This window comes from Apteryx rowi, unplaced genomic scaffold, assembly GCF_003343035.1.
Source record: "Apteryx rowi isolate R43461 unplaced genomic scaffold, aptRow1 scaffold_72, whole genome shotgun sequence".
NCBI classification, from domain to species: domain Eukaryota; kingdom Metazoa; phylum Chordata; class Aves; order Apterygiformes; family Apterygidae; genus Apteryx; species Apteryx rowi.
In genome coordinates this window covers 436683-460679 of record NW_020451005.1, presented here as the reverse complement: position 1 = coordinate 460679, position 23997 = coordinate 436683, and the positions used below count along the sequence as shown (strand labels likewise).

Genomic DNA, 23997 nt, shown 5'->3' with positions numbered 1-23997 from the left:
GGAGCAGGCATGCCGTCCCCACCCCCTCTCCCCGGCGGAGTCAGCAGAGAATAGGCTGAGGAGGGACCTGCGCGCACGGCATCCTCCGCATTGTGCGAGCCTGCACGGGCACGGCGCGGCAGCGGGGCTCCCCCGCGCCTCCCCCCGGTATTATTTTAGCTGCTGCATTTAGCCGGGAGGCATGAGGGACGCTTTTGTGTGCCGCCGCGGGCCGAGCAGCGGGTAACGGGCAGGGCTAGCGGCTCCCGGGGCTGCGACTGCGGGGCAGGTTGGGCGCCGCGGTCTCCCGCGATGCCCCACTAGGCGCTCGGCGCCCTCGGGAGCGCGGCGGCAGGCGCAGCAGCCCGCAGCGGAGCTGGGAGGAGGGCAGGCGGGCGGGCGGGCAGCACCCCATGGCGAGCAACCGGAGCATCGAGCTGGAGCACTTCGAGGAGCGGGACAAGAGGCAGCAGCGCGCCGGGCCGCGCCGCGGCGGCCCGGGCTCCGGCGGCGGCGCCGGGGGGCCGCGGGGCAACGGGCTGATCCCGAGCCCGGCGCACAGCGCCCACTGCAGCCTCTACCGGACGCGCACCCTGCAGGCGCTCAGCTCGGAGAAGAAAGCCCGGAAAGCCCGCTTCTACCGCAACGGCGACAGGTACTTCAAGGGCTTGGTGTACGCCATCTCCACCGACCGCTTCCGCTCCTTCGACGCCCTCCTCGTCGAGCTCACCCGCTCCCTGTCGGACAATGTAAACCTGCCCCAGGGCGTCCGCACCATCTACACCATCGATGGCAGCAAGAAGCTCACCAGCCTGGACGAGCTGGTGGAAGGTGAGGGGGCAGCGGCGGGAGGCTGCGGCGGGGGGCTGCGGGGCCCTCGGCTCTCCCCGGGGTGCGTTTTTCTCCGAGAGAGCTCGTCGTGCTGCAAATGGGCTGCCATGGAGCCCCTGAGGGCAAGCGGGCCGTGGTCACCCACTGGAGCAGGCCTCGTTTCCTCAGCCTTAGTCCCTGGCCGCTTCCCCCAGCACCCTGAATGTGCAGGGGCTGGCTTTGTGGCGAGGGTTAAACAGCAGGTCCTCTTGTCATCCAGCAGAGCAATAGTAAAGTTTTTGGCTGGATTCCAGCTCTCGCCATTGGTTAGAGAGGGAAATGTTTTACCTTAGGTCCCTAACCATTTTCATGCTGTCATTGATGCCTCACAGCCGCTCAAGCTTTCCCAGAGACAGCCCCTGCACTGCGAAAGAAGTTTATATCCTAACACTTATTAAAACTAACTGGTATAAAGTCCCATTTTCACATGTGAGTAGTAGGGTCCAGATTCTTAAAGGAAGTTAGGTACCCAGTCTGATTTCCAAAAGCACTTTATAGAGTTAAATACTTTCCAAAATTGTCCGTAAGTTGCTTTTGATAGTGGGACTTAGCTGCCCAGGTTACTCAGGGCTTACGAGTCCAAGCATTACTTGACTGCTTCTCAAAATAGGGTCAAAGTACTTTTTTTCAATGAAACGTACACCTCTTGTTTGTATGGAAATGATAATTGCCTGGACAAGCAGCAGATAAGTCTTTGAGTGCTTTTTGTGGCTTAATTGACTGTGTTTGCAAGCCTGTTCTGTGGCTCCCATTTTCATCCACAATTTCTTTTAAATCTAATTCAGGTATAATATTTTCAGGTATATCATGTTTTGACCTCATATTTTGGAATGGGACAAGGCACATCAGAAAGTAGGCATACAAGYGTGTTTGCTTGTTGAGTGTCTGTATACGTGCTTGCATAGGCTTTGTTTTCAGTAGCTAGATATATATTCTAGTTAAAACTTCCCCCATGTGCTCCAATGATGTCTTAAAACAAAATTTAAACTCACCGTTATATAAATCAGTCTTTCCAGCCTTGTGTCTTGCACACTCTGAGGTTCTTATCAGTTTCCACTTGATGCTTCTCCTCAGACGTCCACTGTATCTATTGCTGTAGTCTTCCACCTGGTGAGTTCACAGGCCAGGTGCCAGATTTGCAGTCTTTTAATCTGTTGACCAACCACTGCAGTTCGTGCAAGAGGAAGGGAAATGCTGCGGTATTTGCTGCAGGAAGGGGTCTCACTCATAAAGATATGCAAGAAAATGTACTTCATAATTGTAACATGGTGCCTCAGGAATTTCCCCATCCCCTGATCTAACAAAAGGCTGTCCTACTGTCAAAACAGAGGAAACGTGAGAGGATTGCCTAGTGAAATGTTGACTCTGTGGCAATAAAACAAATGTAAAATCAACCAAAATCTTTTCTGGGATCCAGTTATTCAGAGATAGCTAGGAAAGTGAGATGCTGAGTTAGTGGGGGAAGGAGATTTAGCAAAACTTGAATAAACTAATGATAAAAACTTGAGGTGACTTTTGAAATGTTGCAGAAGAAGTGATTCTCAAAGTTGCTTAAAAAATGCAAAGGCAAAATGACTTGCTGGACAACAGTATAAATGCAGCTTATACTCTCAGAACTCCATTAAAGTTAAATAACTGGAAGCAAAAACTGACTTACTTTCTATTCAAGTACACACTGAAAGGGTGACCTCTGTTATTGCTCTTCATTGGAAGAACAAAGCAAAACGAATGTCACAATTTAAATTCCACTTCCATGCTTTCTCAGTAAAATAAAAGGGAAAAAAAGAGACCTGATTACTTAGTCGTCTGTCCATGACCAATACAACTCTCAGGAAATCTTAAGAAAATCCTGTAGCATCATAAATGGATTAGTATGTGCTCCGATTAGCATGCCAAAAACCTTAACAGTGTAAGTCTAATCACCATACAGAGAAAGGAAAGGAGAATAAATGTACAGGGATGGGAGAAAGCAAACAAGTAGTGGATCCATCATTCCTGTAGCCAAGGAAGACCCCTCTTTGCCAGCAGTTTTGTTATCGAAATGCTGGATGAGGATTTGATTTGTTTTGTTTTGTTCTGTTTGTTTTTTTCCACTTGTGCTTAACTTTTTTTAAGCACAGCAGGTTTGAATTTCTTCTCTAGAATGAGTACTTGAAGGTTGATAAATATGCTAAAGCTTGAAAAGCAGTAACACCCGCAGTAGTTTTGAATGGTGTTTTGTTGTGTTGCTTTTTAATTTTCGGAAAGGAAAATGAAAGTATGCTATTCTTATGCATGTTCTTATGCATCTTTAGCTAAAGGCTAAACACCAAACCCAATATAGCTACTTGATGCAATACCTAATTATTTGTCTAGACTGTCTGCACATCCTCAGTGCTCTTGGAACTGGTACATGGAATCACAACAGTTCAGGTTCGCTAGTGGAAGCTCCGTAAAGTGAGCCAAAGGTGAGTCCTCAGCCACCTTCACCAAGCCAAGATCTGCATCGGCCTCCCTCAACTCAGCGCCTGTGTGTGCAGCTCTTTGACATTGACAACCCCAGTGCAGACAGGCTCTCTGAGGCCTGTTTACTGTTTGTCAGGTTAATATATGTCTGGGGTATAAGAGTTGGCAGTATCAAATTCTATATCTTAATAGTCCAAGTTAGCTGACTTGAGTCACTGATGCATGCTTTGGGATTTGGGTGTATTTGGCAGTCTGTTTTACTGTTAACTGTTTTAAAAGGAAAATAGGTAATATGTAGGCATACTACTGTTTCAAATATTATTGTCATAGATTGGGTCACAATAATAAACATGAGCTAATGACAATTTTAACAAAAATCGACAAGCTCCATTTTAAACATATTGCTTTTCTTAATAAGATCTGTCTGCTGGACCAGCCTTAGACAAACAGCATTTATATTCCTATCCCCTGTAGATTACGGAACATTATGGATTGTCCTTTTGACAGCTTTAGTTGCTTTCTTTGAAATTTCTCATTCCTCCCATTCTAAGTCTGCTGCTCTTAAATATATGTTAAGGATCCAAATACAGTTTAGAAATTCAAAGTCAACAGAGTTTTTTGGTATAACCCTGTAGAGTGGTTGGAAATAAGCATGTAGCATTTGAGATATGGTTGTTTTAGGGTTCCCTCTCGCACCTTGGTATGTGATTTCTCCGCTCTTTGATCTTGTTCAAGCAGAGAGATCCAGGCAGGGGGATGGGGATTGGGGATATTGTGACTTTCTTCTTCTGCCTTATGCAACTTTACTGTCACACATTACTCTAGTTTCATATCATAGATTCCATGTGCGTTTTTGAATTTCACTTCAATAGCAATAATGGAATAATAGTTTTGTTTCTGTTCTCCACAAAAGGTTTTTTTTATATATATATAATTTAGTATTTGTCTAAATCCTTCAAATTTCTTTAAAAATTTAAGCTCCCTAATACATGATGCGGTGGTAATAATAGGAACTGTGCAGTTTTTTTAGGGCTTATGATTTTGTTTTACATTAGTATCAGTAACGCAGTATTCAGCTATCCTGTGCTTTGATTGTCTTAGTGGTGAAAAACATGGAGGATCCTGGCTGTTAATATCTGCCACAAACTCAGGAGCTTATGTTGGATTTTGGGAGAGGAAACAAACTGATGACTCCATTCCTGGCAAGAAAAATGTTGATTTGGCATGTGATAGGGGCTTTTTCTAGTTCCCTAGGTAGGGAATTACTAAGAATATTTGTGTTTTCAGTTACTATGTTTAATTGCTACAGTTCTTCTAAAGTGTCAGTAGTTTTGTCTGCACAGTTGGAATCAATAAGCATGTGTAGGGAAGTCTTTGGGGAGGAGGTGGAAAGGTTCTGGGCAGAGCACTTGTTATCCTTGGCAAGGACATGTACTGCAGGACACCATCTGTTTTAAGGAAATGGGCTCTGCTATGTTAATAGGGAGAGAAGGAGTGTTTTGAAATCACATACTGAAAAATTGAAATATTTTCCAACATAGATTATTATTGTTCCTGCGTATTACGTTTTAATCCTATTTAAGTACTTACATATTTGCACACTTACCAACTCATAGGTCAAGAACATCTTTTCTCTTGTCAGGACAAGCAGATGGTAACACCAAGTAGGCATTTGTATTTTTGCTTCTTGCAGAAGGTATGATCACCTTCCTGTGCTAAAGCCCAAAAGCTGCAATGCTTCAAATATTATTTAAAAAGAGGCAAAAAGCAATGCAGTGGGTATAACAGAGAAGGGTAGTAAAAAAAAATCCACACCACTTTTGCTTCCAAATGTATATGCAAATCCCTGGAGTTGCACTGTCCTGGAGCAATGGTGTATGGGTATGAAATACTGATGTAATTGTTTTGTTTGTGTGGAAAGGTAACTAACAAACAAAGAAAAACCCTGCCACTATGCATCTTTTAGTTTCAGGGATAGGAGAGAAGAATCATCTATTTATTGTGGAGGAGGCATATGGAATTAGGCAAGGTGGATACCACATGCCCCTACCTGTCTTCTGACAGCTTGTAGAAAGCAGTGTTCTGAATCTCCTGAGTAAATAAAATCAAAAGAGATCTAGCTAAAATCCTGATTGTTATCCCAGGTTTTGGAAAATATATGGGGAACTTAAAATGCTGCTGGTGAGGAAATGTGGGGACTTATACAGGGTTATTGGAGGTGACATGAAAGTGAAGGAATCCTTAGAAATTGATGTGGAAGGAAGTCCTAAGAAACAGAGAAAGGAAGGAAAGAAAAATCCAAATAAACTCTAATCCTTCATAAAAGGGATAGTTTTATTTTTAGATCAGCCTTTTTATACATGCCATTTACATACTGTTCTGGAAATCTGTTCAGCTTTGTGCTACAGAACACAAAAAGGATATCTTCCACTGATTCCTTAAGTTAGAAGGTTAGTAGCCCTAATAACCATTGTGCTATACTGAATAAGCAACTTTTGGCACTCAGTGGAACTAATGACTTCCATCAGAATAAGCTTGAGGGGGGTAAGATGGATATATGACATGCAGCTAGAAATATCCCTGGCCTATGTGCTTCAAAGTGGAACACTCATTCAAAAAAATACGTAGATGCATGGTTTCCTTTCCATAGGAATGTTTTTACCTGTTTCAGCTGTATCATTCTGTTCTGTGCAGTGTGTCATTGAAAAATGGGGTGCTTTATGTGAATCTCAAGAGATAATAATTAGTGCTAGTTAACACCTTGCAAAAAGGAAACCAGAAAATCTTGTTCAAAGACTTCTGTTTCAGATATCCTGTCTGAGTCAGGATCTGAGTGTTGTATACTTAATTTCTTCCTTATGTTACCCCCTTCATGGAGTGCCCACAGGTTTTTAACCTAATACTAAATAAAACTGAATACCTACAAGTCTTTCTTTGATAGACTTTGTTTTAAGGGCAACATTTCTGAATGCTTCTAGGCTCTTTCTTAAATGCCTAGCAGTTGACGTTAACTTACAAAACTTGGGCCATGAAAGACCCGAAGCGGTAAGGCAACAGTGTTTCTTCAAAACTCTAGTTTCAGCTAATGTACGCTTGCTGTGTCGTAGGCTGCTACTACAGTGATTCAGGACTTAAGATTTTTTCTTCCTCATTTTAAGTAGTCAGAACACCTATATGCCAATAGTTTTCCAATGCTCCTTCCTAAAATTAAAAAAATAAATAAAAATCAGTATCTCGAACTTTATGGTTAGTTCAGAAAATTGCTTTGAGAACTACATTGATATTGACAAGATACATCCCTCTCTTTCTATCCATACTTAAAATTTCATGGCTGAGTTTTGGAGAGTTCATCTACACCCTAACTCTCTTTATCCCTGCATGCCTGTCTTGAAAGGTGAGTTGGATACATTTCCTGTGAATGTAGTGTCGAAGAAACAGTTGCCAAAAGAAAACTTGCATAGACAAGTTCTTAAGTAAGCAATACAATATTTAGACAACTGATGCTCTTTGGCTATTTATCAGTCAGATTGACCAGCATAGTCATATTTTCTCTTTTGATCCATTCTCTCTGTTCATAGTCTTTTGTTAGGTGGCAGAATGGTGAATACTATATTTAGGCTGTCTGCTCTCCATGGCTGGAATCCTTTTCTTGCAATGTGCTTAAGCTGTATACACATACACAAACACACAGGTCCTACTTCATGACTAGCTCTCCTGGTTATTAAGGCAGTACAGGTAAATTATTTAGCAGTCGGTAATGTTTCCTTGTTGATAGGCAGCATTCCATGTCTTCTTTTTGTTTTTCTAATGTTACTAAGACACAGAGAATCAGAAGTAAACTTACTCCATTTCTATTGATTGTATTGTGACCCAAAATGTCAGCAGATGTTATTCCTTTTGAGTGAGTATATGCCCAATTTGAGGAATTTTTGGTGACAGCAGGATTGCTTTGTTGAGGAGATGACACTTTTAGATTGCTCTGGGTACTGTCTCGAAGCATTGGATGGATGGCACATATACCCTTTTGAAATTATAATGCCAGCCTTAGGAGGAGGTTTCATACCTCTGCCAAAACTGCTCTGCAGCCTAGCTGAACTTCCTGCGGTAGAATAGTTTGGCTGGGGTCAGAACCCCAGCTGTAACCTACGTCTGTAATTCTTGCATTATTTCTGCATTAAAAAAAAAGTATTGCTTAATATATCTTTCTACTTCACTAGTTTGTAGTTCACATTTCTCTCTGCAACTCCTGTATAATATTAGTGACTGACTTCATGATCTGATCTAAAAACTAGAGAGCTGACTGATTCTTATTAATGCCAACATTGTAGGCTAAAGACATGCTATTTGTATCCAGTAATGCAACTGCTGTGAGTACGTGCTTGTTAAGGCTAGTATTCATTAGCTTTAAAATGTTTAAAGTTGTAAATGGAAAGTGGGCCTTCAAACCGTAAAATTGACTGCATCGAAGTCAGTAATATAAATACTTGGAAGTATTGTTTATGCTTATTTGTGGAGCTGTGACAACTTTTGGGGGCTGGTAGATTGCAAACGACTTAGAAAGCTACAGCTCCATCAAAATACCATTAAAGTCTCAGAAAAGATTTTCATACTAATGGAGATGGTGTATATTTAGTTTAAACCTGTGAAAATCTCATGYAAGACAGTGAAGCAGCCAAGCTTAGTTATGCATGTGTTTTGAACCGCAGAGTTACCTGTTACTTTGCCTTAGTAACGTTTGAAATCAATTTGATTGGTTTAAACCCCCCCCCCCCCAAAAAAAAAAAAGCTGTGTTTTACATTTTACAACCATTGGTTTTCTCAGAGAGGGTGGAGATTATCAGAAGGGTGTCTTTGTTCAGGAGATCAAAATACTTGCATTAATTCCAAGCAGATTTAAAATCGGGTCATATATTAAAGCTGTGGGTAAATATAATATAGAACATTAAATTCTCAGTTTTTCTGTCTGCAAAGTGTAACATAAAGGAGAGGTAACATCCTTACGAGTGACTCTGACACATCTTCCAAACAGAAACATACGACTATATTTTTTACTTAGAAGAGTGGCTAAGATAACAACTTAAACAACAGCACAGTGTTCTAACGTCACTGCCTGCTCATCAAGGGGTGGTGTTTTTTTAGCCTTGCTTTTTGAACACACCATTCTCAAGGAATGTTTCCTGTAGTAAACTTTGCAGTTATGATTTGACTTACCAATGCCATTTTTTCTTCCTGAAATAGATTATCCAACAGAAAAAAGTATATATCAGCTCTACCTGTTAACCCAAACAGATCAATGGTTAACTTTTTCTAGAAACCATTCTTTATGCAGAAAGCAACAAATGATTTCTTTCTATGTTCTGTGTATAGCAGTTTTCTGGCTACTTTGCATGGTTCTCAGTAGAATTTAGAAACTGTGGGTAAAGTCTTTTTTGCAGTGAAATCATTAGAAGTTGTGGTACTGACTTCAACAGAGCAAAGGTTTCATCCCCTTTATTTTAAGTTATGTACTCAGTGCACGTCTTTCATCTCTGACTTAAACCCCTTTCTCCAGTCTCGCCTTATGTGCCTGCCTTGCAGGTGTAATAGAAAGATCTGTTTCCCATGTAAAACCTGTATTGCCAAGTGTAGTTTATATGACGGATATAAGAAAGCAGGCATGGGATTTAAAACAGTTGCTAGATAATAGGTAATACACTATGGTTCTCAAGTAATTAGTCTAGTCCTCTCTCTATCCATCTGCCAATTATAGGAAGTTTTGCAATCAGTGTTCCCAGATAGTTTTGTCATTTTGATGGAAAAAATCAGAAGTGCTTTTAATTAAAAATAATATAACAAGTTAAAAGAATGATTTTTAAACAACCTGTTTCAACTGCATTTTACCAAACCTTAATGTCAAGCACCAACTGCTTCAGGTTTTCAAAAAGAAAAAAAAACTAATAAGTCAGTAATAAACAGGATTTGCAACCTGTTCAAATGGTCAAGAAATTTGATTTTTTTTTTTCCTACTTAAGCAAGGGAACCAGTAGGAACCAGAGAGTTTCACGCTACTGTTATAAATAAAGATCCTTTTGGATTAATACTGACTGAAAATCTTAGGAATATTTCTGCTGTTCTGATGAATGTTGCAATAAAACCCTGGCAGATAGTAGGTCATATTGCATGATAGTATAAAGAAGATGGTCTGTTATGATACATGTCTGTAAAGGACAAAGTTATAATACCATTTTGAGACTCTTCTATGGTAAATCCTCTAGCAAAGGGGTCTCTCATTCTCTACCTGTGTTTCTTTATGTGAAGCAATTAATTTATTTTAAGTTGGAGAGCTCGTTTCTGAATAGCCTTCACTTTTTATTCCAACTTTAATTTAAGCTTCAGCTGTGAGGTTTAACCCTGAATTGTCTTGTGTGTGTTTGTACTTTTAGCCTTGAATATGTGCTCATTGTTGAGTTAGGATGAACATGCACAGTGTCATTTTGAATAAGGGTGTTACAGGCAAAGGCTGTTCCTGCTTTCCTATTGTAATGACATCTGTTTGCTTATTTGTTAGGATTTAAGGATCTTAATCTTTCTAAAAATGCTTTTTTTTTCTTTTTTTGAGTGGTCTAGGAAGTAAATTCTTGTTTAGTTTGAAAGGTCTAACATGCTCAGTGATGATGAGTTTTGAGATATCTCATAGTGCTGATAGCTAGAATTTATTTAACTCTTTTCCACACTTCTTGGCAGGCTGTACTTCAGAAGTTACTCTGAAGTAATAGGTGGCTTTATGTATGGAAGCTTATAAACAGTCTTTGAGGGCCTAGGTGCATTCAGTATGTTAAAAGGTGTCCTCATGCACAGGGCATTGACTGGTGTATTTATGCCTAAAATTATCAGGGGAAGGGCTGGTAATCAGTTCTTCCTGGATATTTACTATAGGAGAATGCTCTTAATGGTGTCTATTGTGAATTGAATTTTCACTTGCAAAGTGAATCAGCAGTCAGTAGAGAAAAGTTTGGATCCACAAGAGATGGGAAATATCTTCACTCCCCTCCATTACCCCTTTAATCCATCACAAGACTTTACTGTGTTTTATTTCTTTAACCTTCTTGAAGTCTTTTGAATTCTTTTGAAATCGTAACATATGAGAGAATTGTTTGGTTAGAAAGTTCTGATAATTTAGTACTTCATTTAAAAAGGTCTGCAATACAGAAGAATCACTGCTTCTGACAGAGAATCTGTCATTTTTTTAAACTGACAAAAAATCGTAGCAAAACCTCTTAAATTATGGAAATGTCTTCTTCTTTTCAGGTGAAAGCTATGTATGTGCATCCAATGAACCATATCGCAAAGTTGACTATACCAAGAATGTCAATCCAAACTGGTGTGTGAACATAAGGACTGGGTCCACTCGATCCTTAACATCCTTGACATCCACAAAGAGTGAAGTGAAGGAGAGTAAAGATTTCATTAAGCCCAAATTAGTGACCGTTATTAGGAGTGGCGTGAAACCCCGGAAGGCCGTGAGAATTCTGCTGAATAAGAAGACTGCTCATTCCTTTGAGCAGGTCTTGACTGACATCACAGAAGCCATTAAGTTAGATTCCGGTGTAGTCAAGAGACTTTGTACGCTGGATGGAAAGCAGGTAGGAGAATAAATCACTGTCAATAGCTAATAATTATGAGTTGATCCAGTTAAACTTCTTTGTTTTCATAACTTGAGTGCTTATTACTACATATGCTTTAATCTGCTTTTGAATAAGGACAATTAAATATAGAAACTACAAAATTTCTCATTTTATATTTAAATATGAATACCTACAAAAAATTATAAGAAGTTGTATGTAATGCAAAATAAGCTGACCACTCTACATTCTAAGAAGTTTTTAAAGAAATCAAATACTAACTGTATTATATTGTTAAACAAAATACATGTTGGTTGTGTCCAGTAATACAGTTCATTTGAAACATTTGAAAGTCAACAGTTGTTAAAACATATACTTAAGTGTTTTCAGAAGCACAGTCATGTTTTCAGACAGTGAAATGGTGCTGAGTGATGTCTGAAATAATATTGCTGTCCGCTTCCATTTCATTTCCTTAAATTGCTATTTAAGTAGCAAAATTATTGAATTGTCATACTGGAGATAATAATTGACATAGTCAAAGGTCAAGAATTTTATTTGAAGAAAATATCTCAGGTGCTGGGTCCATATCTTTGCAACATGTTTTTAGTTTTACCACTGCAAAAACGTGTTATCAGGATTAATGATGCCGTAGATCTTTGATTCTGAAAATAACCCAAAAATATAGTTGAGTGACCCACAGAATTTTCTGCTGCAGCAGGTCAAGTGTCAGTAACGCGTCTGCTGTGATCACAGGTTAATGACTCAGCCCTTCACAGAACAGGACTTTGTATTGTCTTTGATATTTTTATTTGACAGTGATCTGGAACTTTGACAGCATTGTGGCTCTAGCAGTACAGAGCAAGGTAGGCTGCAAAGTAGACCACATCTGACATCAGATGTATGGACTAGTGTAATGTTGACTAAATGTTAGGATCCACGCTCTTTCAAAAGGTATTTTTTACGTACCTGCATATCTGTATCCTCCTATGCACTATTTGTAAAATTTTCAATTTTGTTCCTGCAGATCTGGAAATTTTTATTGTCAAGCCTCTTACAATGGTTGTGATCATCACTTGAAAAGCACCTTTTTATGTCAAGAGTTAATAGCAAATGTATCACAGAACAAATGCACTTTTTCAGAGTCTCTTGGTATGTGATATATCTCAGTGTTAGGTTTTCTGTGCTGTGGGTACACTTTAATAATTAAATACTTGGAAAGAACTACTCCTGTTCTCTGGTATTAAATATAGTGAAGCAAATGCATCCTTGAGACTCTTGATTTGCAATAATTGGTGGCATTGTAACATGCTTTCTGGTTCTTCTAATAGTTTTGATTTTTTAATTAGCTTTGTTACTGAGATTTGTTAAGAGAGAATCATTTCTAGGAATGTACTTTTTAAAAAAAAAAGTCCTGAAATGTGATTTAGCCATGCTTAATTTAATTCATTATAAAGCAGCTTTGAGGATATTTATTGTACAGTAATTAGTCTCTCCTACCCATGAAGTCTTCTGTTACTGTCTCAGATAAGGGGAATTTAATCTCCTCAAGCAAGTAGATTGAAATAGATTTGAGAGGAGTCAGGAAAGGAAACTGCTACAAAGAGGAGGCTCAGTTCAGATTCCCCTCTGCTATCAGCTTGCTAATACAATAGAAACTCACTGATCTGCATTGGTGTAGAACATGCAGTGGTGCATCAGGGATCAATAAATTTAATTAATTCTCAATTGTACATTAAATCTCACATATGTTGCTTGCATATTAATGTCACCCATGGTGAATGACGGCTGTCTTCAGTCCACAGTGAGGATGACCGATCATTGCGAATGCTCTGAAATAAGTGCAAGACTTGTAGTTGCTGCAGCAGGTCCTCCTGCACTTGCATGGTAATGGGGTTGATCAGACTTGGATTGCAGGTATTGAGGTGGGTGTTCTCAAGCACAGTGGGGAAATTTCTGGAAAGCTTTCAATGCTAACATCCTGCAGAGAGCTGCCCTTTACTGCTTCATCCATGTGTAAATTGTTTCAGCAGTGGCAGTGCCTAAGTATGGAGGCATCCCTTTCGTTTGGAAGAAAGGTCTCCAGCCGTTTGCTTTTCCAGAAGGACTTTGGGAAAGAGCCTTTGCCTGCACTACTGTAATGTCATCTTGATGGTTTTAGTGGTCCTGGAGACGTAGCTACCCAGATAGAAGAGCTCTGACTTTAGATAACCTCATCATAAAAGCCTCCTTCTGCATATCTAGGAGGAAAGAGGCTTCCGTTTTTTCCCAAAGTAAAGGGCTGACCTCAGCTAGAGGCTATGGGGATTTTTTTTGTTTGTTCTTTGCTGGTATATTTAGGGGTTGGCGCCTAACGGCATTGTGGGGTTTGGTAAATGAAGAGTTGCTTTGCTGCCAATTACCAATTGGTGGAAATTTCTGAGCTGTTTTCCCTAATGTGGTAATTGCTTATTCTTCTAAATCTGCTAGTGAGGCAGATCTTTTATGTTTGTCCTATTGTTGGCACAGCTTGAAAGGCAAGCATTTGGGGGGAAAAAAAGGCATTTTGTAAATGGCTGTTTTCTTATAAATGTAGCTCTTGTTTCCCAGGGTTTTTCCCTCTCCCTCATATTTTATTTCAGAGGAAATATGTGTTTTTGCAATTTTTCAGAGGGAACAAGTTGTGTGTTCTTAAAATATAGCATTGATGCTGAAATTCACGTGTTTAAAACATGCATATATAAAATGTTGTGTTCTTTTATTAGGGAGTATGTGGTTCTCTTGCTAACTTATGGGGTAATTTGTTGTTTTTTGTTGAGGTATTTAATGGTGGGTGGTGGGGAATGATCATGAAACCAGTGATCTCTGAAGAAATCTTCTTTTTAATTTTGAGCAGTGCAATGAAGAGGATGTCCTCAGAACAGTTTTCATCTACTCTTCTTACTTCATTAATCTTGACTATAGCAGCATCTTGATAATTGTAACACAGAGAGTAACATCCCTATCGGTTATTTTCCTTGAATATTGTGTATAAAGAAAAAGAATTATCTAGCTTTAGATTGAAGATAAAAGGAAGCCTTGTACATGTGATAAAATCTTACAGTTTTGAATATGGATGGTGCTACTTGAATATTAGGGATGTGTAGCCTCAAGTACAGATTTTTTTTTTGTTAACATTTTCTTTTACATTGATACAAGGCTGACTTTCTTGCTTTTAAGCAGATGAACAAACGGCTTTTTACCTCCCCAAGACTTCTGTGATGGTTTCTGCATGAGGAAAAATATTCCTGTAAAAGTAACCAGGCTTTAATTTTGCAATACAGGCTTCTGCTGTTCCAGGCTCTGTGCTTCTGACATTGACGTTTGCCTAATACATTTGCCTGACCAAAGTGTTTTCCTTACTTGGCTGCATTTGTTCTCTCTCTTCTTTGCTGGAATCTGTCGCTTTCCTACTGTGAAGCAAGGGCGGTCAAACTGGAGCTTCTCCAGCCAGGAAGTTAACCTTTTGTTCTCTTCAAAGAGAATGCAGGGCTTCTCTGTCTTTCTAAACGAACTTCAAGTAACAGTTATTGTACACTGTAGGATAGTAACTTAATGGAAAATTACCTCCACTATTTGTTCAGAAGAGTGAAGTGTATGGTTGAGGGGGAAAAAAAAAAAGTGTTTTCTGGGAGAAACTCACAAAAAAACCTATAGAACTCTGAAGTATATATTATTTGTCAATAAGAGAAAATGAAATCTTCACTTCAGGAAGATAGTAGCTTTCAAACATGCATCATGTTGCGATTTCATGGATGGAAATCCATAACAGGATTGAAAAGATGGATGACTCACCCTTTCTATGCTGAATTCCAAAGTAGTGAGAACATACCACAGATAAATCTTATCTCAAAAGTCTTTTATGATGGGCCATAGTATGTTGGTGGCTATCTCTAAACTTAAACCAAAAGCTCCCTTATTTTCTGTTAGCGAGGTTTTTCATAGGGTACTCATTTCCGTTAAAAGTTAAATGAGTTAACTGAGGAAAGCAGATATTCCATTTGGAAGTATCCATCAGACTTATACTCTATCAGTAATTTTTTTTATTTTCCAATGATGGTTTTGAACGTTCTTAGCAGAGAGAGGATAGCTTATAAAAACTGAATCTTTATATTTGTTCTGTACTGGAAATACTAAGGAGACCAACTGCAACTGTTAAATTACCCATCGTCGATGGCAGTTCTTTCTAGCAACCGAAGCTAGGGATGAGCAGAAGATCTTGTTTATCTGTATGATTGATACTCCCCGACTTCTTGTTTCACTTCTTCTGGGTTATAGGTTTCTGTCATTCAGATCTGAAAATCTCCATTAATATGGCATTTCTACTATAATCTTTGTCTCAGTGAGAGATGACTTTTTAGTACTAAGACAAGTTTTTAGAATGTATGATTTTTTTTTTTCCAGTTTTGTATCTGAAGTCATACTTGGGATGTAATGCTTTAAATTTTGTTGCAGTCAACTAAATAGTCTTAAATTTGCCTTTAGTTCAGTTTTCTCTTCCACCTAATGTGCAAAGGCAACTTGTTTTTTTTTTTTTTACTGTGTCTTATTCATCAGCAGTACACTTTCTTTTTTGAGGAACTAGGCAGTAGGAACTAAGTGTTGTGAATATCTCATTCTTTATTTTTAGTGTAATTTAATCGTGCTGTTACATTGCTGTCTGACACTCATTGCAGGTGTTAGAAATGACTCTAATGGGGATTTGCTTCCATATTAGCAGGCATTGCATGTAGTCAAAAGCTATTGAAATCAAAAGGAGGCTTTGTCTTCTGTCTGAGGCTTTAACCTAGTGTAGCCATTCTCACAAATGTATGGGAAATAGCACTTGAATGTCTGCTGGGGCAATTTTATAAATATGTAGATAGGTCTAGTTTTTGTGCAGTTTTAGTTACACTGAAATTTAAAATGGCCCTTTCAACTTAAATGTTGCATTAACCTGCAGGTATGAGGATCAAAACCTTTAGTCCTTATGTTCCTCACAACTCTTAAGAAAAACATATATACTGTTATGGAGGAGTGTCAGCAGCAGCTGTGAAGGCAGTGATTCTCTGCCTTGCAGATCACACGCCAATTTGGCATTTGTAAGCAAAGAGAAGAATCTTTGGTCACTCGGCTTAAGGATTTTGAACGGTAATGGGCAATGAAAGTACCTGCATTCAGCGAAGAAGAGTATCTGTTCTTCTCCTTGTCAACTTCATGTAACAGCCACAGAGAATTGCACTTTCAGTAGCAAAGCCCAACTACAGCAGATTTAGTTGAGCAACAGCCAACAGTTACAACCAGTGCACCAAAATGAAGCAGCCTTCTGTCAGATTTCTTGCCCAGATTTCTGGATGTGGCCCCAAAGACTTAAGCTAACTCAGAAAATAGCTGAAGCAGCAGCAAAGTATGCTTGAATTTCTGGAGAAGAGCTGGAGAAAATGCGTAAAGGACAATAGGTGCTAGGAAAAAGGAACAGGGGAGAGTTAGATAAAGGCTTAATTTCTGATAATAGTTGCTTCTGAAGCATTTAATGTTGTAGATGTCAGTTAACTTGTGTGGAGTTGGTGAATGCTACACAGTGCATAGATGCAAACAAAGATGTTGGAGCATAAAAAGAAGCAAAATGCTCAAGGGTGTGTGATAAATTTGAGGCTGAATTTTCTAATCATACACTTTTAGGTAGGCTAATGCAGATCCTGCAAGGAGACTGAACTAGGATTTGGGACCAAAAACTTAAAGGCTAAGTATCCGAAGAGATAGTCAACCTTCATAAAGCAATGAAAATTTTCCAAAAAACCCAGCAGAGTACTCAGTGATTTGACATTATGGTTATGATTGACAATATAATTACTAAAAGAGTAGAAGTCTTGAGTAGAAAGGCTTTTCAGAATTCATGGTTGATGTCCACAGGGAAAAGCATGTTAATCTTCATATTATGTAGCAAATAACACAAATGAGGACTATGTACACCACATCGAAAAGATTTAATTCAGTGCAATCTTTATGTTGGCTGGAGTGATTTAAGTTTAGCTGGTCCTACTGTAAGGTAGATAAGTGAGGTTTTATAAACTTTGAGGTTCCCGAGAGCTTTATTTTTGGTGGGTGTTTTGGGTAACTAGAGACTATGCGCAACTTTGGAAAGGTTGTTGAGCTAGAGACAAAATAACAAATGTCTGAATGCCAGTTGATAAAATGTGCATGAAAACACATGAGCATCCCACAGAGAAATTCACATAGCAAGGTTTACAGTTAGGGAGTTTGAGCCTGATACTAACAAGCCTGTCCCAATATTTGAACTGGCACATGATTTTGGGAAACTTGGGCCTCAGTTAGGGGCTAGAATCATTTCAGAGAACAGCTGTTGAGAGATGTCTGTCTATTGGGTGTGGGATACAAATCTTGCAGTTTAAGAAAAACAAAAGAATTAAAGTAGCCCTAGTCTTGAGGAAGTATGACAGGAAATAAATTTATCCATGGACCTACTACACAGTATTTTTTGTTCAGCCTTTTAAATCAGTATGCCTAAAACTGGAAACCGTGATTATTTGTTGCTAGAGGGCAGGAGGAAATAGCGTATTCAAACAAAGGAGATAATTTTGGCCTCTGTCCATGGACACAGAAATTTTCTCATCTGTAGTTATGGAAGGTAGCGGTATTTCAAACTAACCCAAAATTAACTGTGCTCTGTCATTGTTGCAAGGATCTGAAAAATATCTAAAAATAAGCACACAGAGATCTTTTTCTGGCTACTAATTGAGGCAGGGAATGCTTTCTAGAGCATTTGATAAAAATACAATGGTACAGCAATGCTGCAGGAAAAGTCCTTTAAAAAAATTTTTTTGAACATCTAATGAGTCATCTAAGGAGAGTGTCTTAAACTGGCAGTGAACAATAATGCTGGGGAAGCTCTTAAGCTCTGTTGCACATGCAAGAAATAAAGGTCATGCAATGTGAAACAGCCACAGTTCTAGCACTGAAAAGACTACTTTCTAGAGCAAAGGTGTTTTGAATTGGAGGGGCAACCCTGTGTGTTGTTCTTGCTTTCTGAAGATCAATAATCCAAAATACAGTACAGATAGACCAGTGAACATGTATCTTTTTTTCTCCCCTTCCTCTCCTCCCCAGAATACATAAACCTAGGTTACCAATTTTGAGAATGTGGTGTAACATTATGGACAATGTAATGGTTGGTATCTACTGGATGTGAATTTAATCTTTTTCAGCGAGGTTGGGTTTAGATACATAATCAGTAATACTCACTGTCATCAGAATAATGGGTTGATGGAGTGGGATGGTAAAATAAGTGTATTTATTAAAATGGATGCAGAATCAGACCTCGATTTGAAATTAGCACTTTTAAATTAGAGAATGGCAGCTAAAAAAATATGCTGGCATTTTAACTGAAGGCAAGCACGCCTGTCCTGTTAAAACTGATACCCAACTTGCTGGAGTCTTTGTGGCTCTATAGAGAAGATGAATCCTACTGGATTTTCAGTTTTTGTCTGTGCGTTCCAAGAGCTGACAGCACTTAATAAAAATGACATGCTGTGCAGAGTGGGAAGCAATCACTGGGAAAATAGTGTCACCAGTGGTAACATTGTATCTCTGTTATGTGTGATTATAATAATTTTAGTACTGGGTTACAAAAATGGCATGTGTAGCTCTTAGAATAAATGAATGGTATGCAGTCATTGTCTGCCATCTGCCATGCTAAGATCAAATCACATGACTTGGAAGCTAAATCTTGGGAATTTGTTGTGTCCCGCTGAGCCTGGCCATTAACAGATAATTAGTCTGGTAAAAATCTTTTGAATTCATTCTGCAGCTGTCATATGCCAGATTAGAATTTGTGTTACAGGTTTTCTATTACGTTGAGATCTTGGATTTTGTTCTTGTAATTACATTACCCTATTTTACTTCAGTACACAGTTTTTGCATTATCACATTTAAATACGTAAACTTTTCTTTAAGAAAGCCTGTTATATTTCAGTGCAAAAGCATTTCAAGATTGAATTTGATCCATTCCTGTTCATAATACAGTCTGTAAAGAAACTTGCTACTTTTAAGATGTCTTTCAGATTGTCAGGTTGATTGATCTGTAATACTAGCTGCTTCTTGGTTGACTCTAATCAGGTTGTCAGTGTTTCTTAAATCTATTGAAGCAATAATACTGTAATCTTGAAATATGAACATTTCATGTTGATTTGTCCCAATTATTAAGAAAAATTGCACTTTTCCATAATAAATTCATGTCAGGAAACATAAAACAATTTGTCAGAGATAGAAGAGGGAATATTCATTCTTAATGTTTAAAATATTACTAGTGGATTAATTGCAATGAACCTTTAAACACAGTAGTCTGAAGACTTTAAAGGAAGGTAATGTTGAAGTAATAGTAATGCAAGCCAACTTTTAAAAGCAAAGAGCTTCTCAACACTTAAATGGAATAACGCCCCTGCTTGCTGCTTGACATTTATAAGCTTTGCATAGAAAAGTGTGATATTCAATGTTCTTGTCGTAGGCAATGAAATTCAGTGTTCTTTTATCACTTCTCTCATTTACAAATTCAATAATCATTTTCTTCTGTTGTGCAAGTATGCTATTCATGCAGTGTTCTTAAATATTTGTTTTGTTTATATTTATTACATTCGGTGTTTTATTTATTGAGATATGACACAGGATATCTCTGCAATCATGGGAGACTTTGAAGACATGAAAATATTTCGGAAGAAAACCAAATGAATGGAACATAACTTGTGAACTAGAGGATGAATTAGAATTTTTTGTTTGTTTTGTTTTTGGACTAAGCCTAGGTAAATTTTTCTTGGCTTTTGCCCTTCTTGTCTCTAACCTCCAATTCAGCTAGTATTTAGTAAGGGAATTCCAGTCTGGACAAAATTATTGGAAAATAAGCTAGTTAGCTAAAGGAAACCAAAGCAGGTTAAGTACCAAACAGACAGAATTGTATTTATAAGAGCCTTATGAAGATGCCATTCGCCTGCATGCTAAGAACTTGCACTTTCTCTTTTTAAAAGGTCAAGTGTCTGGTTGGCTTTACTGTGAATAAAATTGGAATAAGAGAGATTCAAGCATACATAAATTACTTAGGGAGTAATTGCTTTTTTCTCTATATATTTTGCAAGGGACCCAGTAATACAGACACACAGAATATGCCTACATGCAGGCAGACATTTCATAACACCAGCTGGCTTTGATGTATAAAACTTATGGACCTGGAAGTAGTTCATATCTAGTCAGGTCGAACTGCAGACTGACTGACATTGCATGTAGTTGCTACCAGCTGGGTAAATGTATTTTCACTCAGTCAAGTATAATCCTTTTTGAGGTAGGGAGTGTTAATTCTCTATTTTGTGAAGAAGACTGAAGTATAATAAATGTGCTTGGTGATAATTTTGTCACCAGACTTCTGTGAGGGTGGTAGAGAAGCAATTCATGTTCCCATTCTTCATCTCAAATATCTCTTCACATAAGTCTTCCTTCCTATGTGTTGGACAGTATGGAGAAGCCTGTAAAAATTCTTTTTTTTTTTTTTTTCCTCCGACATGTTTGCTTTATTACCAGGTTACAGATTTTTGCTTCTCCTTTTCCTGCAGAAATGATGAGTGACTTGAATTCATATTTTGACTGACCAGTTGGGGTATAATTCATATTGAAACTGGAATATCATGTCTATACAACTTCTATGTTTCTGAAGAATTAGCTGTACTAATATATTCCTAATATTCTATTTCTCTATATTTCTAACATACATACAACATGTTTCTAATATATACTGTGCTATAGACACAAGTATACTGACTGTTTGGTTACTGGGTAGTCCTAGAATTTGGGGCTGTTTTGAGATGTGTTTAGATCCAAGTTCTTCTAGCTGCAGTCGTGTTACAATTGGGAATAGCAATCCAGCCAAGGTACATTTAAACCTACCTATTAACTGCCATCCTCTGTATAATCAGTTCAGGAATAACAGAGGTAAACAGTCTTATGAGGATATAGGACTGGAAGGCACAGTCTGGCTGAGAATGTCCAATTGTCTGCATTGGAATTGGCAGTCTAGTATACTTTATGTCCATAATAGTCCACAACAATGTCCAGTCTGACTGGCTAGATCCTGTTTGTCACAAATCCATCACCAACACCTGTAACAAACTGAAGACTGCTAATCTGAGAAACTTTGGAACTTGGTATTTGTGTATTACAGGGAAAGAGTGGAAGAAATGGAAAGTGTTGATTATAACCTCAGCAGCTACACTGGCAAGTAATTTTAGATGGGCTGTTCCAAAGTAATTGTAGAAAGTGGTCAGTGTTTTGGATTTCTGGGCAAAAAAAGTATTGCAGCATATCTGACATTTGACTCCAAAAAACTTCTCTCCAAACAAAATCCAGTAAATTGCAATTGACTTAATATGAGCATAGGAGGAAACATGGCACCTTGAAGGTACCTGAGACCTTCACTTTTCAGTATTATGACCAATTTCAATTGTGGCTGATTTTTGCCTCAAAGATAGAAGGAATCCCTCCACTTCCCTGGACCTGAGGGGGTATGTAAGGAAATTCAGTCCTCTGTAGGTGCCCATGCAAGCTCTGATACAAGCAGATTAATGCATAAGTACGATTAATGCATATAAGTATGCATTAGAGCATATCCGTTTTATCATATTAATTGATACTAACTTATATTTAATAATAATACTTAATACTTTAATTCATAGAGTATAAATATGGTAAAGCCAGTATTATAAGCTTGTGAAGTGTAGGAGGAAGAAGACAAATAAATGACAAAATCTGATTCACAAAGTGTCAAAGCAGCTGTGTAGCTAGTCCTTCTTTGTTTGCACACAGAAACCATAAAATTCCCTGCGGTTTAGCATCAGAATGGCTGTTGGTATAAACAGTGGATTTATTACCACCTGTGGTCTTTGAAGTCTGATGCCTGCTTAAGAATGTTCTTCTAGTTTAGAGATTAATCTCCATTTACAGTGACATGTGTCCTTACTTTGGGACCAAATTCTCTAATTTGAAGAGTGAAAACCTCATCGTTGTCTTCTGTCACACACTGTTGAGAGAAGCTCATGGGAGGTGGTGCAGTCCAAGATGCAAAGGTGGTGCCGAGAAGTTCTTAGGATTTGAGATGGCTTCAAATGCTACTTCAACTAGTTATGACACAGATTGCTTGGTTTTGACACACAAATATGTTTTGATTGCATTCAGCAGGCTTCATCTGTTGTACATTTTTTTCTTCTTTTCGAATATTTCGCATAAAAAACCCTCTATTTTTGATATTTATGTCTAAGCAACCTCCCTTTTCCCATTTATATGTCACTAAATAAACAAAATTTCCTACAGTACTATAGTAAATGGGTTGGTGAGAGTGTTTGATACTGCTTTTTATGATTCTCAGGCACCAGCTAGAATTTCTGAAGTAACTATCATGGCTTGCTCGTGTATTTTGACAGTATCTGTGTGAGGTGAACGTTTCTGTTCCTTGAACTTGTATTTTAGAACTTTGTTGACCATCACTGAGTACGTGATGCTTTGTAAATAGTATCTCAGTAGGTTGATTCCAATGTGTCTACTTCTTTAAAGAAGAGGAAAATGTAGCCTTAATGTATACATGCATATTTATTATATTGAAGATGCAAAATAAATGCTAATATTTGGAATCTTCACTGATCTTAACATTCTGTAACAACTTTCTTGCCAAAAACTGCATTGAGAAGTGCAGATCAGATGGATTATGCAGATGAGCATTTTGATGTCTGGTTTTTTTGCAAGAGAGTTTGACATCCTCATTTAATACCTATGTCACGAAGTATTGGTATGATTGACGCTACACATATATTAATGGAAATAATAAAGACCTATCCAAATATGAGTTTTAGCTTATTCTAATACAAATCAAAAGGCATGAGTAGAAAATTGGCAGAAGCACAGAGAGTAAGACGTTAAGTGCCAGTAAAAATGATAAGGAATTTAACACCTTCCTCGGTCTTACCTGAGTCTTTCAAGAAGTCTTTCTCCCAATCCTCAGTAAGAAGTAAGATTTATATAGAGATTTTGGAGGTAAACACTAGTGTAAGTTATCAAGTGCGTGTGTGGCAGGAGAGGGGGTGGACCTGCCTGAAAATTGAGCCTAGTTCCAAACAAGCCCTCTTTAGTTTTAAAGCTAGTAAAATATAATTAGCCAAATAGAATCCGTAAGGCCAGATCACAGATATTTAAACCACTTGTTCTCTAATGACCTAATTTAAGGAATGTAGTTTTCTAGTGAGAACAAGTAGAACTGTGAAAGATACCTGGTTTATAAGGTTGCCGTTCAGCTGTATCTATGTGTGAGAGGAAAAATTGTTTTGAAATTATTGTGTTGGACACTTGAACTGTTAGGATGAGGAGTTTTTCATTCTTGTTTATCTTTGCTTTGTGCATTGTTAGTTTTCACTCTCCATCTGGTGGATTATAAACTAGGGGCAGGTTACCTGCCTGCGGAAAAATGGAAGCCTAGGTCAAGAAAGACAGGAGTGGGTAAGTAGGCTGGGGAAGCACAAGCTCTATTGTCAGCTGTCCCAGCTTTACAGGAAGCAGCGAGAATCTGCTCTCATTTAATTTTGTGAGCCTGGGGAAAAAGTTCTAGGAATAGCTGTAAGGTACCCAGTATATTAGGTGAATATCTAGGGAAATAACGCAGGTCTCCTCAGTGAGTAGTGTTGTTTAGGAATAGGAAAAAGTTTCTAAAACATGTTGAAGACTTCAGTGATTTCTTTCTTCAAAACCTATTAGAAACAACGTAGATTTCTTACCCAGGTCCTGCTTTTTCACTCCTGTACTCATTACAGGAATAAAGAATGGACTTAAAGATATTTAAACTTTTACTGAGCTACCTATGGTTTGTGGAAAGGCATGAACAGTCAGAACATGCTGCAGTCCAGCCACACTTCTTTCTTTGCTCCCTTTCTCCACATTAGTCTAATGCATTTCCTGTATAAATATTGCTAAGTCGAGCTATGCAGAACTGCTCCTTTACTTGTATATTAGTGGCAAAAGCCACTGCAGGGAATTTTACCATCTCAGAACCTTGTCCACATCAAGA

General features: G+C 38.4%; 1 protein-coding gene across 1 annotated transcript in view; it reads left to right on the top strand.

Annotated features, from left to right (window-relative positions):
• Positions 1-392: 392 nt before the first annotated feature.
• Positions 393-23997, top strand: part of DCLK2 (doublecortin like kinase 2) — an 87979-nt gene continuing 64374 nt past the window's right edge. The window contains exons 1-2 of the mRNA XM_026087537.1: positions 393-810; positions 10582-10916. Of these exons, the coding sequence (XP_025943322.1) occupies positions 393-810; positions 10582-10916 (753 nt within the window). The remainder of the gene's footprint in view (positions 811-10581; positions 10917-23997) is intronic.